The sequence below is a fragment of the Pleuronectes platessa genome, chromosome 1, assembly GCF_947347685.1.
Source record: "Pleuronectes platessa chromosome 1, fPlePla1.1, whole genome shotgun sequence".
In the NCBI taxonomy this organism is placed as follows: Eukaryota; Metazoa; Chordata; class Actinopteri; order Pleuronectiformes; family Pleuronectidae; genus Pleuronectes; species Pleuronectes platessa.
In genome coordinates, this window is record NC_070626.1 from 30,467,275 (window position 1) to 30,486,614 (window position 19,340).

Here is a 19,340-nt window from a genome sequence, read left to right on the forward strand (position 1 = left end):
TTGTGTTTTCACATCACTTGCAGCCAGAGACAGTGATTTACTGATCCTGGTCTGGATTATGATCTACACTGCAGCCAGCCCCCAGGGGGTGATCCAGATGGCTGATTGATGAACTTTGCAGAGATTTACATTCTCCCCAAACATCCAATAATAATTCAAATTGTGTTTCAGTCAAAAAGACTCAAATCCTTCAGATGCCATGTTTCTGTGCCACAAATATAATTTCTGTTCACCCTGACTTGTTCATCGTCTTCTGAAGATCTGATGTCACAGCTGGAACTTTGAAGACATTTCTCTGAGTTGGATTGAGATTTTGTTTGTAGAGCCTGACCCCTGGTGGTTCAGTGGGGCTGTGCATCATTTTCCCATGACGCATGGTGGCTAATGTACGTCCTCGTTAAATAATAGCGCCATCTAGTGGATAGAACCTCACTGAAGAGGCGGATGACATTTTTCAAGGAAAAAACCCTTTGTGATATTTCATATTTTTCTAGTTTAAAATGTGTTTTTCTCTGATCTAGGTGTCCTAATATTCTAAATAAATAAACTGTAACTAGAAACATATTTTATTATCGGTCAGTCTGTTGACTAAGTTATCCATTGATTGATTGATCACCCAGTTCTGTGTTGAACGGTGGTTTCCAGGGTGAAGGTCTGATGATGCTGCAGCTGGAGCTCGAGTTTCCTGCTGATTGAAAACATGTCTCATCTTTTTAATATCAGACGCCACATTATATCTGTAAACCAGGCGTCATTACTGAGGAAACGACTGATCCCATTTCCACACGAGCTTCCTCCTCCACTGTGTCTGTTCCAGTGAAACCACTCAGATCTCAGACGTCAATCACAACTCGCTCCAGGTTCCACTGGTGATTTGCTGCCACCTAGAGGATCCGGAGCGGCTCTGCAGGGTCCAGACAGATGACACATTCAGAGGCAGGAGGACGCGAGTGTTTTCATCATGTAGAAGCAGGCGGACAGTCAGACAGAGACAGAGAGACAGGGACAGACAGACAGAACGAGACAGACACACAAACAGACACACACAGACAGACACACAGACACACAGACACAGACCCACAGACAGACACACACAGACAGACTGTCACAAACTGGCTCAACATATGTGACAAGGAGGGGAGACGAGTCAGGATTGAAAGTGCTAAATGAAAAGGTTTTATTATAACTTGAACAATTATATGTACAAAAAGCATGAGGTGTGGAGAGTAGTGGCATCAGTGGTGAATGTAGTGTATGGATGAGTGAGATGTGTGTGCTCCTGTTGAGTGTACAAGGAAGACGCCAAAAAGAACCAAGAACCAAGAACCTGTAGCGGCGTGGAGCCTAGGAGAGAGAGAGAGACAATGAGACCAGGCTGGCTTATATCACCTTGGGTAGAGGCCTAGCCAGGTGTGAGCACCTTGCCCTAACGACCCTCCCTTTCTGCCAACTCCTGCAGGAAGTAATCAGCTGCATGATGCTAGCAGTAAAGGGAGGGGTCGTCACACCCCCCTCCATAAGAACGAGGTTCCACCTCGTGTTATACATCAAATAAGTGTCAATATGTTCCAATCTGTCATGGTTCATACGTTACCAATAACTGACAGTCAGTACTGCACTCCCCCCAGGCTGCATCCTCCAGCACATCCCTCCATCCTCACCAACCCAGCAGCCTTGGTACCAAAGGAGCATTTTAAGGGAATGAAGAGCCGAGAGATGAGCAGAGGAGAACATGGAAATGAGAGACAGCATGAATAAATAGACTAAGGGTCCACAGGTGCCCGAGACAGGGCATCTGCCATTACATTGTCAGTCCCCTTAATGTGTCGGATGTCTAGGTTATATGGCTGCAGGAACAGCGCCCACCTCATTAGCCTCTGATTAGGATTTTGCAGTGACTTCAAGAAGGTGAGGGGGTTATGGTCAGTGAAGACAGTCAGCGGAGATAACCCTGAGCCGACAGACATCAAAATGCTGCAGAGCCCAAACAAGTGCCAAAGCCTCCTTCTCAATCACTGAATAGTTGTATTGATGCTTGTTAAATTTTCTTGAGAAGAAGCTCACAGGACACTCTACACCCTCCGCATTCTCCTTTAACTTTATATCTGAAATGTCAACTTCATAGTGCTCTGCTATCCTAAGAAGTTGATCTTTAGTGCACTGGTCCAGCAAAGCCTGTGAAGGATCCTGGATGAAACTCTCCACAAGGGAAGCCATCCTCAAAAACAATCAGCCTAACAAGTTACAAACCTTGACTGAGACACGCAGAAAACCCAAACCTGAGGTAACAGGTGAACAGGAGCCTCCCCCCTTTACTGATATTAACTACAACCATTAAAACTAGCTAACTAACTTATCCTAGTCTTCGTGCAGTTAATGGTGGGGGGTACTTATGCACGCGAAACCAGTGGTGAGAAGAAGGCCACCAGAGGACTGGCAACCCTCTCCCAACCCTAGAGGTGCTCCCGAGCTAATAGCTCTACCCACCTTCGCCGCCACCTAAAGTGATCACCACGAGTCCCCTAGAGGAACCCGCTACCAAACCTAACAGGGGGTAGAAACTCCTGCTCCAACAGATACCAACATACCCCAGATAGGGCTAAACGCAAAGCCCCAGTCAAATCCAATCACCTTCACCACAAACAGAAATGGACCAAATACCTCTCCTTAATTTCCTACAAGAAATAACCAGCACTGACAACAACCTGACATTTCCCCTCCCAGAACAGTTGATGACTAACCAACGCACAGTCAGCTATGTCCAACAACAAGTAGTGTACACTCCAACAAAGCAAACCAAAAACCATTGTCTGCAAGAGGAGGAAGCACACACCAACCTAAACCGGGCCAATTTACCAGTACAGACCAAATTTAAGCTATTTTAATCCTAATACTGTATCCCGGACGAGCCCCCACTTGTCACAAACTGGCTCAACATATGTGACAAGGAGGGGAGACGAGTCAGGATTGAAAGTGCTAAATGAAAAGGTTTTATTATAACTTGAACAATTATATGTACAAAAAGCATGAGGTGTGGAGAGTAGTGGCATCAGTGGTGAATGTAGTGTATGGATGAGTGAGATGTGTGTGCTCCTGTTGAGTGTACAAGGAAGACGCCAAAAAGAACCAAGAACCAAGAACCTGTAGCGGCGTGGAGCCTAGGAGAGAGAGAGAGACAATGAGACCAGGCTGGCTTATATCACCTTGGGTAGAGGCCTAGCCAGGTGTGAGCACCTTGCCCTAACGACCCTCCCTTTCTGCCAACTCCTGCAGGAAGTAATCAGCTGCATGATGCTAGCAGTAAAGGGAGGGGTCGTCACACAGACACACAGACACACACCCATAACAGACAGGGACAGACTCAAACTTCACGTGGCTCTCAGATGTCTGCAGCCTGACGCGTCCCGCTGTTTCGTCCAGACTTCAGAATCAAGAGGTGAGATTTGTGTCCTCCAGATTCGTGTCCCTGACGCAGATCGGACGGGTCTGGTCCTCTCTCCTCTTTCCTCTTCCTCTCTCCTCTTCCTCTTCCTCTCTCCTCTTCCTCGGCATCAGTTTTCACTGCGTCGCACCCTCGGTCAAGGTCTTTTGTCGAACTTTGCTCGTTTGACATTCCGACTCGGACTCGTCATGCATCCGGTGTCGCAGACTGAACAGGGTCCAGCTGCTCGGAACCAGAACCCAACAGAATCCAGGTTTCAGCACCAAGGACAGAGCTGCTGCGCAGTTTGGAACCAGGAGGAAGCGACGTCACTTCACTGCGAATGATCCAGATGTGATGAGACCTGTGTCTGTCCTCCAGCTGTTGTTGGTCCTCTGTTGTCCTCACAGTCATGTTCACTGTGTTAACCTGTTCCCAGCTGTGTCGTCGATGAACTCAATCAGATAATAACAATCACATTCCTTGTTAAAAGGGAGTGTGAGCTGTTAAAGTTGTGTGTCTGAAGTCTTGGCAGTTTGTTTCTCTCACAGCTTCATGCACTTGATGTGTTTTACAGTGAGAATATGGGAAAACAGGAGCAGAAAGCTTCTCCTCCTCTCTCGTAGTGAACAGTTATAGTGTGAGAAATCCTGCAGGGTCAAAGAATGAAGTTCAGATGAAGCAGAGCAGCTGTTAGTCTGGACACCGGATGCATCGGGCAGATAAGCCGAACAGGGAGTTAACAGATTCAGGCCACCTACCTTCAGTCTCCATGTGGAGTGTCTGTTCAGATTTATCTAAACCTCGACTTGTCTCTCCAAACCCTAGCTGTGTCTTCTCTATTTGTCTCATCTCAGCCATCTCACAGCAATATTTCTTATTATCTATTCCAGCCAATCTTGTACATCTTTTCATTGATGTTCTGCAGGATTCAGTCACTTCAGAAGGTTTCAGAGCAGGAGAATATCTCACAACCGAAACGATCACTCAAATGAATCTTGTGAGAGCGAGAAGATGTTTCTTGAAGTGTCAGAGCACTAAATATAAACCTGTCGTTTTCCAAAAAGATCCAGTTCACTAAATGAAACCTTTGATTCCAGTAAAGCAGGAAACTACAGAGTCAGGTTCTCTCTGATCTGCTGCGTCTCCTAATGTATCGTCTGCAAACAAGAGCTAAAGTTGAACTATTTCAGGCTTTATTTAGCTGTGTTGACTCATTTTCTTATTGACTAGGTGTTTTTCTGTATGATTATTAATCATATAAAAGTGTTTCATCTGACAGCTGTGCTTGTGTTTCACAGGAGCAGAACATGGCAGCAGCTGACGCCCTCTGCTTCACGTTGTGGATCTCCACAGTCGTCAGCGCCGGGCTCGGCTGCCCTGAGCTCTGCAGCTGCTTCAATAGAAATGCTGAATGCTCCTACAAAGACTTCACAGAGGTCCCCAGTGGTTTTCCTTCCAACGTGATCAGATTGAGTCTCACCGCCAACAAGATCAGCCTGATTCCGCGGGGGAGCTTCGACAATGTGATCCAGGTGACGTCCCTGTGGTTGGCCCACAACGGGATCGTCTCCATCGAACAGGGGACCCTCGCTCCTCTGGTTCATCTGCGTAACTTTGACATCAGCCACAATAAAATCGTGGATTTTCCCTGGGAGGATCTGCAGAACCTCACGGGCCTGCACCTGCTGAGGATGGACCACAACGAGATGACCCACCTGCCGGGGAACGCCCTCTCCAACCTGAAAGACCTGAGGTCCCTGCGACTGGACAACAACAGGTTCACAACCATCGCCGAGGGGACGTTTGATGGTTTGGCGTTTTTGTCCCATTTGCAGATTAACAACAACTTGTTTGCGTGCACCTGTTCCCTCGACTGGCTCCGAGCCTGGATTTCAACGACCAGCATCTCGGTCCTGGAGCAGAACTCGATTGTTTGTGAAAGTCCAGAGAAACTCAAAGGAGAAGTGATCGGAAAGTTCCCAGAGTCAAAGTGCAAAAGCCCAAAAGTCACAATACGAACAAATATCCATGACTCGACTGTCTTAGAGGGGAGAACACTGGTCCTGACTTGTGAATTCAAAGGAAACCCGAAGCCCCTGGTGCTCTGGAACATCCGCAGCAGGAGCCTGAAGCAGGAAGTGGCTCTGTCGTTCACCGAGGACGACTCGGCAGAATCCAACGAGGACTTTGCTCTGTCCCATCATCGCCTCAGAGTCTTTAACAACGGGACTCTGATCATTCCAAGCCTGAGGAGAGAAGACGCCGGTAACTACAGCTGCTCGGCCACAAACGAGGTGGGCAGAGCCGACGACTCGGTGGCGGTGACGGTGACGGCTTCACCACAGCGAACGCCCTTAGGACAGTGGACCACGACGCCCACTCACATCCAAACACGCCCAACAACAGAGAAAACACCCGACTCTGACTCGGTGCGTCTGCCGGATGTGAAGACACAAGACGTCCTGAGCGTTGACCCGACCGTCTCGTCCACTGAAGAGATGAATTCTCCGTCTCACGATGAGGACACTCCGTCACGTGCCGGTCGATGTGGCCTGACGGTGAACACCAGGTACATCTCTAACCACGTGGTGAACGGCAGCCTGGAGGACATCAAACACTACACCTTTGATTTTGGCGTCATTGCCTTGGGGGTGTCAGAGACGGAGGCCACAGTGCGACTCAGCCCGCTTCTCATACCCCGAGAGAAGAGCATCAACCAGGCTGCTCCCACGTCCGGGAGCCCCCCCACCGACAGCAGAGAAGGTCACGACCTTTCAGACGTCTCCGTCCACACCAACGGATTGTACCTGTGTGTCTCCGCCGATCGCCAACACTCGGCCGTGCAGTGGTCGAGAATCAGAGAAGGCGTCGGCACGTACCTGTTCAGCGGTTTACGCCCCGGCACCAACTACTCCCTGTGTCTGACCTACAGGGGGGAGGAGTGCGAGGTGCAGGTGCTGTTCACCACCAGGAGGCGTGTCCCCAACCTGCTCATCATCGTCTCCGTCAGCATCTGCCTCCTCACCGTGTCCACCGTGCCACTGCTCGGCGCCACCTGCTTCCACCTGGTGTACAAGTACCGCGGCAAGACGTACAAGCTGATCCTGAAGGCCAAGGACCAGTGCCACATGGAGAGGAACCTCGCCGCCAACTTCAACATCCGAGCGCCGCACACCGACTCCCGGAGGAAGATCAACGGCAGCCAGCTGGACGAGGAGGAGGGGGAGAGCGGGGGCGAAGGGGGGGGCGACCTGGCGGACAGCGTGGTGACCGAGTCGCTCACTTTGTCTCAGTGCCGGGGAAACGTGGACGACTGCGAGGTCGGATCTGAGTTCAGTGATAAGTTACCTCTGGGAGCTGAAGCTGTGAATATCACCAGCAACTACAAATATCCCAATCAGTAAATGATGAGTGTTTCTAATAGTTTGTTATTCAGTTACAAGGTGAGACAGGTTTAAATCTGTGGTCAAGGTTCTGTTAAGCTTTTGCATTAGCAACAAATAATTACTGGAGACTCAAAACATATGTATTAGTTTTAAACTACATGCGAAGCTGAAGCATAGACGTCACTGAAAACCGACTCGTGCTCATCTTGTTTATTTTATCTCATTCATGTAAAAAACTTTAAAAAACCTCCATAAACAACAACTAGAAAAGCAAAAATACAACGAGCTTGTGTTCGGCTAAGAGCAAAGATTTAATTATGATCGTGACTTTCTTCTAATCGTGAGTAAAAATAGTTTCAAAGACTTTGAGAAATACATGTTTGTTCTTTCTTCAGTCAAATGAAAAACGTTCCGTCTGGTAAATATGAAGCTTCACGCAGCCGCCTGCGTCACATATCAAATATATTAGGAATATACTGTAGACTAGATGTGAGCAGGAGTAACTGTAACTTAAATGTACTAATTATCTGCTTCAAGCTGTGGATCTATTCTGTGGCTTTACTGTAGCGGTGCAGCATCTTGAGAATACAATTTAATGTTGATGAAAACTGTTACAGAGAGAGATGAGTCTCGTGTGCAGAGCTCAGTGTTGAACTGGGAACGTTTCCTATGGAGAGAGCTGTTTTCATGTAGGATCCAAACTGAGTGTTTGTTAAACCAGTTAAATTCACCAGTAAAAGCACCAGTGAGTGTGTATTTAAAGCTACTGTGCTTGTACTCAGGTCACGTGACCATCCTGTTGAGATAAACCTGCTTTTAACTGTGTAGACATCAAACACGCCCTCTAGTGGAATACTCCGGTAACACGTATATTCGTAGTAAAGAAACAAGTATACAAACTATTACACATTTTCTATGCGAACATGTACTATACCTCCGTCCCCAGAGAACCTGCATGCTGCCGGTTGTTGTGAGTCGCAGTTTGTCATGTCTCGTGAACAAATTGTCAAACATAAGTTCTGCCGTTGTGTCTTTTTTCAGTTTGAATAAATGAAATATTGTGTTTTTAACAAATTGTTTAAATATTCTCATGAGCTTTGACCCTCTGATCCTTTGTGCCTCAATAAAGTTTGAACAAAAACATTAAACGATTCATTCATCTGTCTCGAAAGGTTCAGGACCAGCATTTTAATGTTTGGTTGGTTAGTTAGTTAGTTAGTTAGTTACATTATGGAAATCCCAGATGAGATTATAAAACATCAATATATCATTTTTTTTACTATTAAAACAAGACACAATCCAGGAACAGATATTTGATACAAACATTTTTCATAGAATTTATGTTAAAGTGGTTGACATCTGCGTGGTTGACAAGTGGTTGAAATCTGCTTTGTTGTATATTCAAAATACATATTTCCTCAAAACAATTTCAACAACATATTTTGTTTGAGCCTTTTTATTCTTCTTCAGCAGTCACATATCACGCGTGTTGAAAACCATCATGTTTGCAGCCACAGTTCATATATTGGAGTGAATATGAGTATCGTCAGCTGATCCCGACTCCACTGATCAACCAGGGGATAAAAATAGACCAAAGTCCGACCTCTCATCGACCCCCCCCCCCCCCCCCTCCAGCTGGGAGGCCGACATCGATCCGGCTGCAGATGTGAAGCTGAAGTCACTGAGAGCCGTTTAGACCGTTACACAAGTGGACCAACGTTTTCTGCTGGAGCTGATTGGATCACTTAGAAGAGTTACATATTCATGTGCGTTTTTTAAGTTACCTAAGATACCTCAAGCAAATCGTACAACTGCTGAACTGGATAAACACCAACATCAGTGTGATCAGAGCAACCGGAAATAACAAGAATGTGGTCTGGTTCTCCTCCACTAACATGGAAGAGGCTGGGTTTATGACCTGTACTGCAACCAGCCACCAGGGGGCGATCAGGACGCTTTGGCTTCACTTCACTGAAGCCTTCATGTCGTCCAGCTTTATATTTTCAGTCTATGGTTCAGACTCAAAAACAAAACAACAGGTTTGCAAACAAAAATCAGCTCGATCACCGAGTGCTTGACGTAACTGAAGGTTTCACCATAATAACATCTCAGATGGATCTTTCTCAAACCTACACGATATTAGAAATTAATTTGGTTTATTTATATTTCCGGTGAATATACAGTAGGAGCAGCCCCCCCCATATGGGTCGAGGAACTTTCAACACTCAAAACTCAAATTTTAGATAACATATCAAACCACACGTACACCACAGATACTGTTCACAACTGAGACGTGCACAGTTAAAATAAGAAATAAAAAAAAAACATCATAACAAGCTGACGTTGTGAGTTCCCCCCCGACCTGTTCCTCCAGACCAGGAGTCACACTAAGTTGACTGTTTTCTTCCCAGCACATCATTTTCATTTGGAGTCTCCACCGGTTTGATCTGGACCCGTCGGGGTCGCGGGGGTCTGGACCGGCTCGGCAGCCGTCTGGCAGGCCTCCTCCCCCCCGCTGCCTCTCTGGGGCGTCCCGTTCTTCACGCCCTCCGAGGGCTGCAGCGTCTGGAAGTGCTTCCTGGAGCCCAGCAGAGACGGGTTGTTGACCAGCGTGAACATCAGCTGCCAGCGAGCTCGAATCCTACGGCTGCTGGTCGCCTTGCTCGGGGGGGTCACCTGGATCCCTGGAAGGATGGAGGAAGAAGAGGAGGAGGAGGAGGAGGAGGAGGAGGAGGAGGAGGAGGAGGCTGTCAGGGCAGAAAGATACACTGATCTATCTATCTATCCATCCATCCATCCATCCATCCATCCATCCATCCATCTATCTATCCATCCATCCATCCATCTATCTATCTATCTATCCATCCATCCATCCATCCATTTATCTATCTATCTATCTATCTATCTATCCATCTATCTATCCATCTATCTATCCATCCATCTATCTATCTATCCAGCTATCTATCTATCTAACCCCAGTGTGGCCTTCAGAATGCATAACGTCATTGATTGTCCTCACAGCTATAGAGACAGTGTGTTTGTGTCTGTGTGTGTGTGTGTGTGTGTGTGTGTGGTTCAGGGCCTCCTCTACCTTCTTCTGCGTCTCGTATCTTCTGTCCAGCTCGCCCCCCCTCCACCATCATGTCCTGCAGCAGCCCACAGAAAGCCTTCATCACCGGGTGGGACTGGCTGACCTCCACCCTCAGGAACTGGGTGTAGTATCTGTAGGCTGGATGGGGTCAAAGGTCAAAGGTCATGCGCTGGAATCAGACTGAAATCCACACAACTTGATATTTGTCTCCTGATGTGTGATGGTGGTTTGAGAGCAGCTCTGAGGTTCGGACCCGGGTCGTAGGACTCAGACGTGCGGTGCAGCAGACTGATGTCCACACGGCCAAGATGGAGGATGTTGAACAACGCGGTGATCACCATCCTCCAGATGGCCACGATGAGACCCAGCACGGTGTTGACCAGGAAGAGCAGGTAGGTCAGGAGGAACAGGCTGTCTCTGCAGACCAGGGAATTAAAACAGCAGCTTGACACATCGGGTCAAACTCAGTGGAACTCAGCTGATAGAAGAAGTTCTGAGATGTTTTTAAAGTTTTTCTGACAAAGTATAAATTATATTTGTGCTAATTGGGGCAGATCATCCTTTTATTTTAATTTTTTTACATGTTTCTTGTGAATTCTCCATATCTATTGAATAAATATTTCTTCAACTTCATAGGATGATCAAAATGTGACGTGATCAAAAACTAAAAATATACACAGTGACTTTAAATAAACTGGAATCCAATAAAAAAATACCTCCTGTTATTCTTTTCATTAAAAATATGTATTTTGACTAATCAGCAATTGAAACATTGTGATCTTATTTCTCTAATATTCTATTTAAATTGCTGTTTTTTCCTATTATGTCCATGAAGCATCAGATCTGACAGACTATTCATTTATGATGGTTAATATAAATAAATTAGCTTTTTTCAATTAATCATCATAATCACAACAGTTAAATAAAAACCTGTCACAAGTTGAACGTGATGTTTAATCTTGTGAACTCAATCATTTTCTGAGCAGCAGCTGAATCACAGGAAATCAATCCACTGATCAATAATCACCTAATTATCTCATGAGTGAGTGACATGATGCTCGTACCTGTTTTTCAAGTCTGTTGTTCCCGCTTCTTTTTTAATAAAAGCAAACTTAGCGGTCACGTGTTGGAGGAGAGTGACCAGAGTGAGCGTGAGCCAGGCCGGCCTGAGGCGTCACGAGCAGCCGGGACGCAAGATGAGGAAAAAGAAGAAGAGGAGAGTAAAGAGGTCGTCTCTGCTTTAGTGAGTTTAACACAGACTTTAAAAATAAAAGAGGCGTCGCTGACTCACCAAGATTTTCCTGCGATTTCGAACACGAAGAGGTTCCGACCGTGGAAAACAGGGATGATGATCAGAAACACCAGGAACAGGAAGCAGATGAAGAACACGACAGTCTGCACGGCCATTCCTGTCGGAGCCACATGGACGACAGGGTTTTCAAAACTCATCTCTTCTTCTGAAACACTCTAATGAGACAATCTGCAGGATGATGGCTGCCTTGTTTCTAGTCTTCTCTCCACAAGGTAATCAAAGGATGAAGGTGGAGTTCATTAAAGTTACTGTGGGAGATGGTTTTCAGTCTCACCGAGGCTGACGAGCGCAGCCTGGTATCCTGTCAGACCCATCCAGCACAGCACCCCGGCTTTGGATGGACAGAGGCTCTTCTGGCTGTTAGAGATGCTGTAGATGTCTCCTTTATACAGGCCCCTCAGGTTGGACCTACAGAAGAAGAAGAAGAAGAAGAAGAAGAAGAAGAAGAAGAAGAAGAAGAAGAAGAAGAAGAAGAAGAAGAAGAAGAAGAAGAAGAAGAAGAAGAAGAAGAAGAAGAAGAAGAAGAAGAAGAAGAAGAACAAAAAGCCTTGAACCAGACACGAGACATCCAACTTGGGTCTTTTCACAAATGTAATGAATGTAATTTTTCTTCACGACATTGACGCTCATAATTAATAATGTAAATGGACTAAATAGGTTAATAATACATTTATTATTGTAATACAGCTGGTCCTTTGTGTTTCAATATGTAAATCTGTTCTATTGAACTAATTGGGAGGTTGAATTGATTTGTTTTTGTAAAATGTTTTTTTGGATCACACTGAAATGATCTGAAACTAAACTCAAACTCAAACAGAACTAGAATATGCACTGGATCACAGAACTGGTTTCTTTGTATTGACTATTTTCAAAGGTTTTTTACACAGGAAACTTTCATTTTCTCTTTTTGTGACTCAGAGGATCAGAAAATCCTGTCATTGGCCACAAAGTAGGTACTTTTTCCATATTTGTAGGAATAAAATAATAATCAAATCAGGAAATTAAAGCTTTGTGAATAAACCCCGGATTAAAAACCTCCAGAAGGGAGATTGAAATATGTGTGGAAAACATACACTTGCACAAAAATGCATATTTTGGATGTTGTCTTTCTATTCATCTGAACTAAATGTAATGGAACGAAAATTGACCCCTGCATTAAAAATGAAAATTCTTCCTTTGACATATTCAATAATTGAGGGGAAATATGGGAGAAATATGTAGAAATATTTATGTTTTAATTAAACTTACTTTCATGTGAACATTTACATTAAAAAAGAGACTATATGTCACGTACCTGTGGAGAACCAGAGACCTCATGAGCATCACCAGACTGACCACACACGACAGAGTCATGGCACACAGGTAACACACTGGAAATAAAACAAGTTATCACGACTCTTCTCAAAAAAAAAGCCTCAAAGATCGGTTCAAACTCCCAGAAGGTGACGTCACCTTCCAGCAGCCACGTGTAGAAGGTCACGATCCTGACGACCTCCATCCGGTCGTCGGAGAGGACGATCCCGAAGCCCAGCAGCAGGAAGGCGATGTTCTCATCAATACCAGCACGCACGATGTGGAGCGTGGGGACGACCAGTAGGACCAGCAACAGCGCCGCCTGGAGGAGAGTGATGGAGCCAGTGTGACGTGATTACAAAGATAAACGTCTGAGAGTTCAACACGTGTCACATGATGAGCGTCAGAGGACTCACGTGATAAATCGCCACCAGGGTCACGAACACCGACACGGCCAATTTCAGTGGAAAACGAAACACTGGAAGAAAAAATGTCATAATCACTGGAAAACTCTGTCACTTCCTTCACAGACGATATTCATATTTATAACTCACCTTTTTCTGGTGTATAAATATAACCTTTGAGAATCTCCTGTATTCTCTGGACAAGTGTTGGTTTGTCTGCAGATGAGGAGCTGCAGGGAAACAGTGAACGCATCGGGTTACACAAATATATCATAGTTTAACTTTCAAATTTAAATAAAGTGAAGTTTGTTGATGGACAGAGTTTAATGACACGTCTTATGAAAACGTTTAAATTCCCAATTCCCCTCTGACATTGTCACTTCGCGGCGACAACTTTACTTAGCCTGCTGTCTGTTTAGGCTTCGGCTGGATTCTATAGGCAGACAGTCACGTAAATATTAGTGTACATGTTGTCGTTGCCTCCGTTTGAAGGCAACAATCTGCTATATAAATATATATATAAATGACTGCTGGGAAATGATGACGACAAATCCTCTTGAGCACCCCCTGCTGGCCGGCTGCAGGATATGTCATAAAACCCTGCCTCCTCCATGTTAGCAGATGTGACATGGGCCAAACTAAACTTGGCTTTAATGACGTCAGAATCACAAGATGGCATCATCGGCATATTGGGATGTTTAGGCCTCATTTTCTTTATTTACAGTCTACGACAGTTGATGGGAGAATTCAACCGTTGTTTGCTAAAGTAGATTCACTTGTTATTTCCCTGTTATGAGTTTCAAATGTGTTAGTTGTAGTCAATTCATTTTCATTTTCATTTTACATTGATTTACAGGTTATAAGGCTCAGTGAATTCCTATCACACTATTCATATATAACTAACTATATATCACAATAGGACATATAATATTGATTCACACCTGACAGACAAGGACTTTTTCCTCAGAAGCTGTTTCACATAGTTGGTGTAGTAGCTGCTGTCGAGGTCCTGACAAAACAAAACAAGACGTATTTTTGTTAATATATATATTTATGATACTAAAGCATTAACAACCTTTAATTAATGTTGATTTAGAAGATGATATGGAGAGAAACCCGTAATTCTCTTCGGCTCAGCTACAGCGTTTGAATAAAACACAAGAAAAAGCTAAAGATTAAAACAGAAAGATGTTAACGAGCTGGTTTTTCCTGTTTGTTTAATCTCACCACACGTTTCTTTTCAAAACCACTGACCAACCTTTGTGGGGATTAAACCGGCTGCACAGCTGAAAGTATGAAAATATCACCTCCTCTGTCATAATCTGCCCACGTACGCCGAGTTAAAGCCTCTCTGCTCAACAAGCTGCTTACAGTAATCACAGTTCTGCTTCACATAGTTGGAATTCATGTTTCTTAGAGACGGACCTTTTCACATCTGTGTTTCAACAATGTTCACGTCCTTCACTCTCACCTCGTCCGTCTTTGGTCCTTTGACGAACAGCAGCAGGAACTGGACGCACATGAAGGCGAGGCAGGCCAGCTGGGGGAGGCTGGCGAGCAGAGAGTAGTACTTATAGATCTGAGGGGAGAGAGAAAAAAGCTCTTTTAAAAAGTGTTGTGCTTTTTATTTTGTCAGAGGTTTTGAAGTGAATGAAGTAAAGTTGCCTCTGGAGTCGTGGGACAGTCGAACTTCTGCCACACCAGGACCCCGAAGTGGGTGAAGGAGAGAAGAGCCCCGAACACGTAGCCGGTCCGACGCTGCAGCGTGCCGCAGACCAGCAGAGGGTAATACAGGACCGGGTAGTAGAAGATGGAGAGGATCTTCATGTACTCTGGGGAGAGACAGGGTCACGGGGGGGGGAGTTTCAGTCTATTGCACAGAAACAACACTCTGAGTCGTTACACAGAAAGAATGGGAGCCCAAGGAGATTTAAATAACTTTTGAAGTGGATTCAATTAAGGATCCAGGAATTGTTTTTCACCTTTTTTAATTGCCTTTGTGGAGGCTATGGTTTTTCTTTTTCCTTTTAGCTAACAAATTGAATTATGTTGTTTTGCATCCATCGATATTCTCCCTTTTTATTAAATCACTTAGTTTCATCCCTCAGGCTTCTCTACATTCATGAGCTTTGAGTTAACTCCCACTTTTCGTCTTCTTCCTATTACCTCTGTTTTGATTAAGTTTAGTTCCAGTTGTATTTCTGTTGATATAATAATTTTAAAGATCTTTAAGGCCAAATAACATTTTACACAATTGAGCTCATTGTTATTAGCTATAAAAGTCGGTGAATGTGTTTTCAGAAGCACAGATGTGATCCTGAAGGTAATTCTGGTCCTGTCATTCCACTGAGGACAACCCGAACACACACATGTCCACCTTTAATGTCCTCTGGAGTGTCTTTGCAGAACGGCAGCGGGTCCGGAGCGATCACCAGCACGGCCAGTTTACTGAACACCAGTCCGAACACGGCCATGACCAGTCCTTTCTCCTGGGTCTGGTCCAGGAAGTTGTTTGGACTGTGAGATCAAACATTTAGATACATTTTTATTTTACATTTTAAATCATATTCAAGAGAAGAGGAAAGTCCGATCGGTCCGACTCACCTGAAGATGCTGGAGGATCCTCTGGTGAATCCTTGGCAGATTTTGTTTTTCCTGGAAAGAACCGCCAGGATCAGCATGACCACCAGCTGCAGGGGGGACACAGTGTTGGGTTTGGACCTTCAGATAAAACCTTCATCACAGTCTTCCTCTCAGCAAAGAGCCATCATGTTAAAAGACATTTGATCTCATCCTAACATGGACACATTTTAACACTCAAACCTTTTTAAGTTTACTTTTATGTCCCAACAATTCATATGTATAAGATCTGACATGGTGTGAACAATTAAGTAAAGATAAGATAAGATAAGATAATCCTTTATTAGTGCCACAATGCGGAAATATGCAATATTACAGCAGCAAGAGTCATAAAACAGGCATCAGTGAGATATATTAAGCAACATGCAATACTTCAGTGTAAGAAATAGAATAGAGTAAATACATAAAAGCAAGAAAACTCTGTGCAGTGAATGGATTACAATTAGATGAAGGATAAACTGAATTCCTTTCTTATCTTCTCCACTGCAGCTCATGTAAAGAATCTCATTCTGCAGGGAACGTTCCTCCTCTTGTTATTTCTGATCAGCTGCAGTGAGCCGGCTGTCACAGTTCATTATCTGCCCTCAACATGGAAACCGAACCACGTCCTCTCAGCCTCAGAGTTAACGTAGAGAACTCAGTTGTAAAGCGGAGAAGACAAAACGACAGTAAACATCGTTAAGTCTGTCGTCTGTTCGAGGTCAACGCAGCAGATGAGAAGTTCGTGGAAAAGTCAGGAAGGATTTAAGAGACGAGGAAAAAACTTCAGAGAGAATCGCTCTGTCCAGTTAATTGGATTTACACAGTATAGAGATTTATCAACAAATCCGCTCTATCACAAAGGTTTGTCTGGTTCTAACACAAAGTGGAGCTTTATGTTTCACTAAATTAAAGGTTCAGGGTTTTGGATCTAGTGACATCTAGGGGTGAAGTTGCATATTGCACCTGACTGGATCAATGAGCCAGTGTTGTGTTCGTCCTTTGTGGAGTCATGTGTTTATAAACTGCTCGTTCTAACACAACGAAGCCATCCTTGTTTTCAGGTTTGTGTCGATTAATCCCAGTCGTGAACTTTTACAACAAACTTTTAGAGACTATTTTCTAAATATGTAAAACTCATGATGTAGATTATCAACGCTGTGGTTCAGGATTGTTTAGGGTTCAGTTAAAAAAAGGTTTAAAACGTTTCCGAGATGATGTATGAAAAGTTAAATGAAACTTTTCTCAGGGTTAGTTTGTTCAGTTCATGAATTTAGGTAAAGTGTGATATTGACTCATGGACAGCGTCACATGACCTCCTCCCATTAATAAGCCGTACGTCCACGTGGGACCTTTTGTGGCTTTTACACAAACAACTTTTATTTTATCTTATTTTTTTACTTTACATTAGATTTTTATAATTCTAATAGAAACATACTTACAGACATCGACAACATGCAGACGTGGAAGAGCGTTTCGTCGGCTGTGGGGTCACATGGTAAAATAACTCTGTGGCAAAAACAGAAATGACATTGAAACAAACCAACTCTGACATATATGTAAAAAATGTATATATAAGAAACTAACATAACGAGTATGTGAGTGAAAGATAAATGAAAAAAGATAAATGTGGCTTTAAAATCCAACATTTCCTCTGTAAGCATTTACTTATACTTGTGTTTTGAGTTGAATGCTAAATGTCGTCGCAGTTAAAAACATCAAGAGGGTTATTTAAAGTTATGAGTTCATTATTATAATTGTTTTTTATGGATGAAATCAACATTGCTCCTTGTAAAGGTTCAATAAATAATCACATGACATTTATAGATGAAACTGTAAACTCTAAGTTGAATCACATCTTTCTTGTTGAAACTATTAGATCAATAACAACTTGACTCTATCTCCAGTCGGGTCTGATACTCACTCTATGGGCGGCTTGGTCGGCTCCGCGTTGTTCGAGTACCAGTCTGAATAGTCGTAGTAGGAATATTCAAAAGGCTCCGGCTCCACTTTGCTGTGGTTCATGGCGGCTGCGTCCTGGAGTCCAGCCGGTGAAGCAGGACGGAGACAGACGGAGACAGACAGAAGCAGAGAGATCGTCCTCGGGCTCAGGTCACCTCAGGGAGCCGCTGCAAAGGGTCGGGGGGGCAGTTTGGACCAAACGCCTCGTCACATTCCAGCTGGACTAAGAAACGACCAAACACAGCAGATTACCTTCAGCTCAGAGAGGAGGGGGGGGGGGGGCAGCATTACAGAGGAGAAGTGGAGGAGGATCAACTTTCTAAAGAATCATTAGTTCTAGATACGATTCTCATTTCATTGATTGCAGTCAAAGTTTAAATGTTTGGATTCTCGTCCATCGTGCAAGAACAAAACCCAGAGACACAAAGATTTGTCTCCAGAGACAAGAAGAGGACATCGTCCCGTGTTCGGCCGTTTGGAAATGTGTCGTATCGCAGCAGCAAACGGGAAAGTAAGATAGAAGCATGTAGTAAAGTAGTAAGTAAGTAAACAATCAATACAAAAAACACAAAGACCAACAGGAGACAGCAGTAATATCTGTTGCGTTCACATGAGGAGACAGGAAACACAGAATCCTCAGAGGAACCGTCCTGTTCTCCAAACTGCACGAGGACCGAGGAACCAATCAGATAACACTCAGTGGACAGGTTCTAATAGAGAAGAAGTTCAAAGACAAACAGGATATTAACCAGCGGATGGATTTATTATATATTATAAGTTTTCTGCAGATAATTAAGATACATTTATTCGTCCCAAACACATGCACAGACATGCACAGGCACACTCATGCAGGTAGGGAAATTTAACCTCTGCTTTTGACCCATCTGGTGCAGAACACACAGAGCAGTGAGCGACCATGTACGGCGCCCGGGGAGCAGATGTTGGGGGAGTAAGGTGCCTTGCTCAGGGGCACTAGACAGGGTAGGGAGAATCCTCTTGGATTTTTGGACAGATCAATCCAGGTTCGTCTTTTGGTTGTTTCTCCGTGGAGTCGAACCAGAGACCTTTTCCGCCCATAGTCCAAGTTTCTGCCACTAGACCACCGCCTCTCCCCAAAAGATTGACCCCGACGTGATTTGAACATGCAACCTTCTGATCTGGAGTCAGACGTGCTACCGTTGGGCCACAAGGTCTGTCGCACCTGTGACCTTGTGACCTGTTGTTTTAGACGTTTTAACTGAATCTTCTACATCATTAACTGTATTTATCTTTTCTTCGAATTCTATTTCCAACAGTTAAATTTTTCATATTTCATAACTGTGTTGTCGTCCTTGGATTGAAACTCATGTAATATATCAGACTTGATTTGACTAATTAATCCTAAAAAAAAAAAAAAAATCAGACAGACATGATATTTTCCACCTTTTTATGGGATTGTTTTGATATTTGATCAATTCTCCACAGTGGTTAAATGTTTTATTCATGAATCTATTTAACAAAGGACTTTTTATTTGTATTTATCACTTGAAATCAATTGAATTATCTTCTTTAGATCATCGATAACTTCTGCTGTATTTCTCCACGTGTTTCTTTTTGTGATCATAAGGTTGTTGGTGATCTTTCCTCATTTTAACAGTAAAGTGTGTGTTGTGTGTTCATGTTGAGATCACAGCTCTGTGTGGTTTCTGGTTGAATAACGTCCCTTTCACGCGCTGCAGCGTGGCGTCCACCTGTTTGCCTTCCGCCGCCTGTTACTCAGAGACTAATCTCATAATCAGATGAAAATCCGCGGTGGAAACAGGGGAAACCTTTGTGTGAACACAGATTAGAGAAAAAGGGACAAAACGAG

At 44.1% G+C, this 19,340-nt stretch overlaps 2 protein-coding genes and 1 long non-coding RNA gene across 3 annotated transcripts; 1 reads left to right on the forward strand and 2 right to left on the reverse strand.

Annotated features, from left to right (window-relative positions):
- Positions 1–1,153: 1,153 nt before the first annotated feature.
- On the reverse strand, positions 1,154–1,948 carry LOC128442794 (uncharacterized). Its single transcript, XR_008338887.1, has 2 exons — positions 1,595–1,948; positions 1,154–1,344 (listed from the first exon to the last, which is right to left on the reverse strand). It is a non-coding gene; the product is annotated as an uncharacterized LOC128442794 (long non-coding RNA).
- A 2,783-nt stretch (positions 1,949–4,731) lies between these two features.
- Positions 4,732–6,828, forward strand: LOC128442644 (immunoglobulin superfamily containing leucine-rich repeat protein 2-like). The gene has a single exon (XM_053425206.1). The coding sequence runs from the start codon at positions 4,732–4,734 to the stop codon at positions 6,826–6,828; it is 2,097 nt and encodes a 698-aa protein (XP_053281181.1).
- Positions 6,829–9,231: 2,403 nt separating this feature from the next.
- Positions 9,232–17,554, reverse strand: LOC128458457 (receptor for retinol uptake stra6-like). Its single transcript, XM_053443690.1, has 17 exons — positions 17,454–17,554; positions 16,972–17,038; positions 15,515–15,600; positions 15,288–15,427; positions 14,576–14,742; positions 14,382–14,489; positions 13,852–13,919; positions 13,061–13,140; positions 12,923–12,984; positions 12,666–12,828; positions 12,508–12,583; positions 11,488–11,621; positions 11,193–11,310; positions 10,966–11,067; positions 10,155–10,318; positions 9,902–10,039; positions 9,232–9,494 (listed from the first exon to the last, which is right to left on the reverse strand). The coding sequence occupies exons 1-17, from the start codon at positions 17,552–17,554 to the stop codon at positions 9,232–9,234; spliced, it is 2,037 nt and encodes a 678-aa protein (XP_053299665.1).
- Between the last annotated feature and the right edge of the window lie 1,786 nt (positions 17,555–19,340).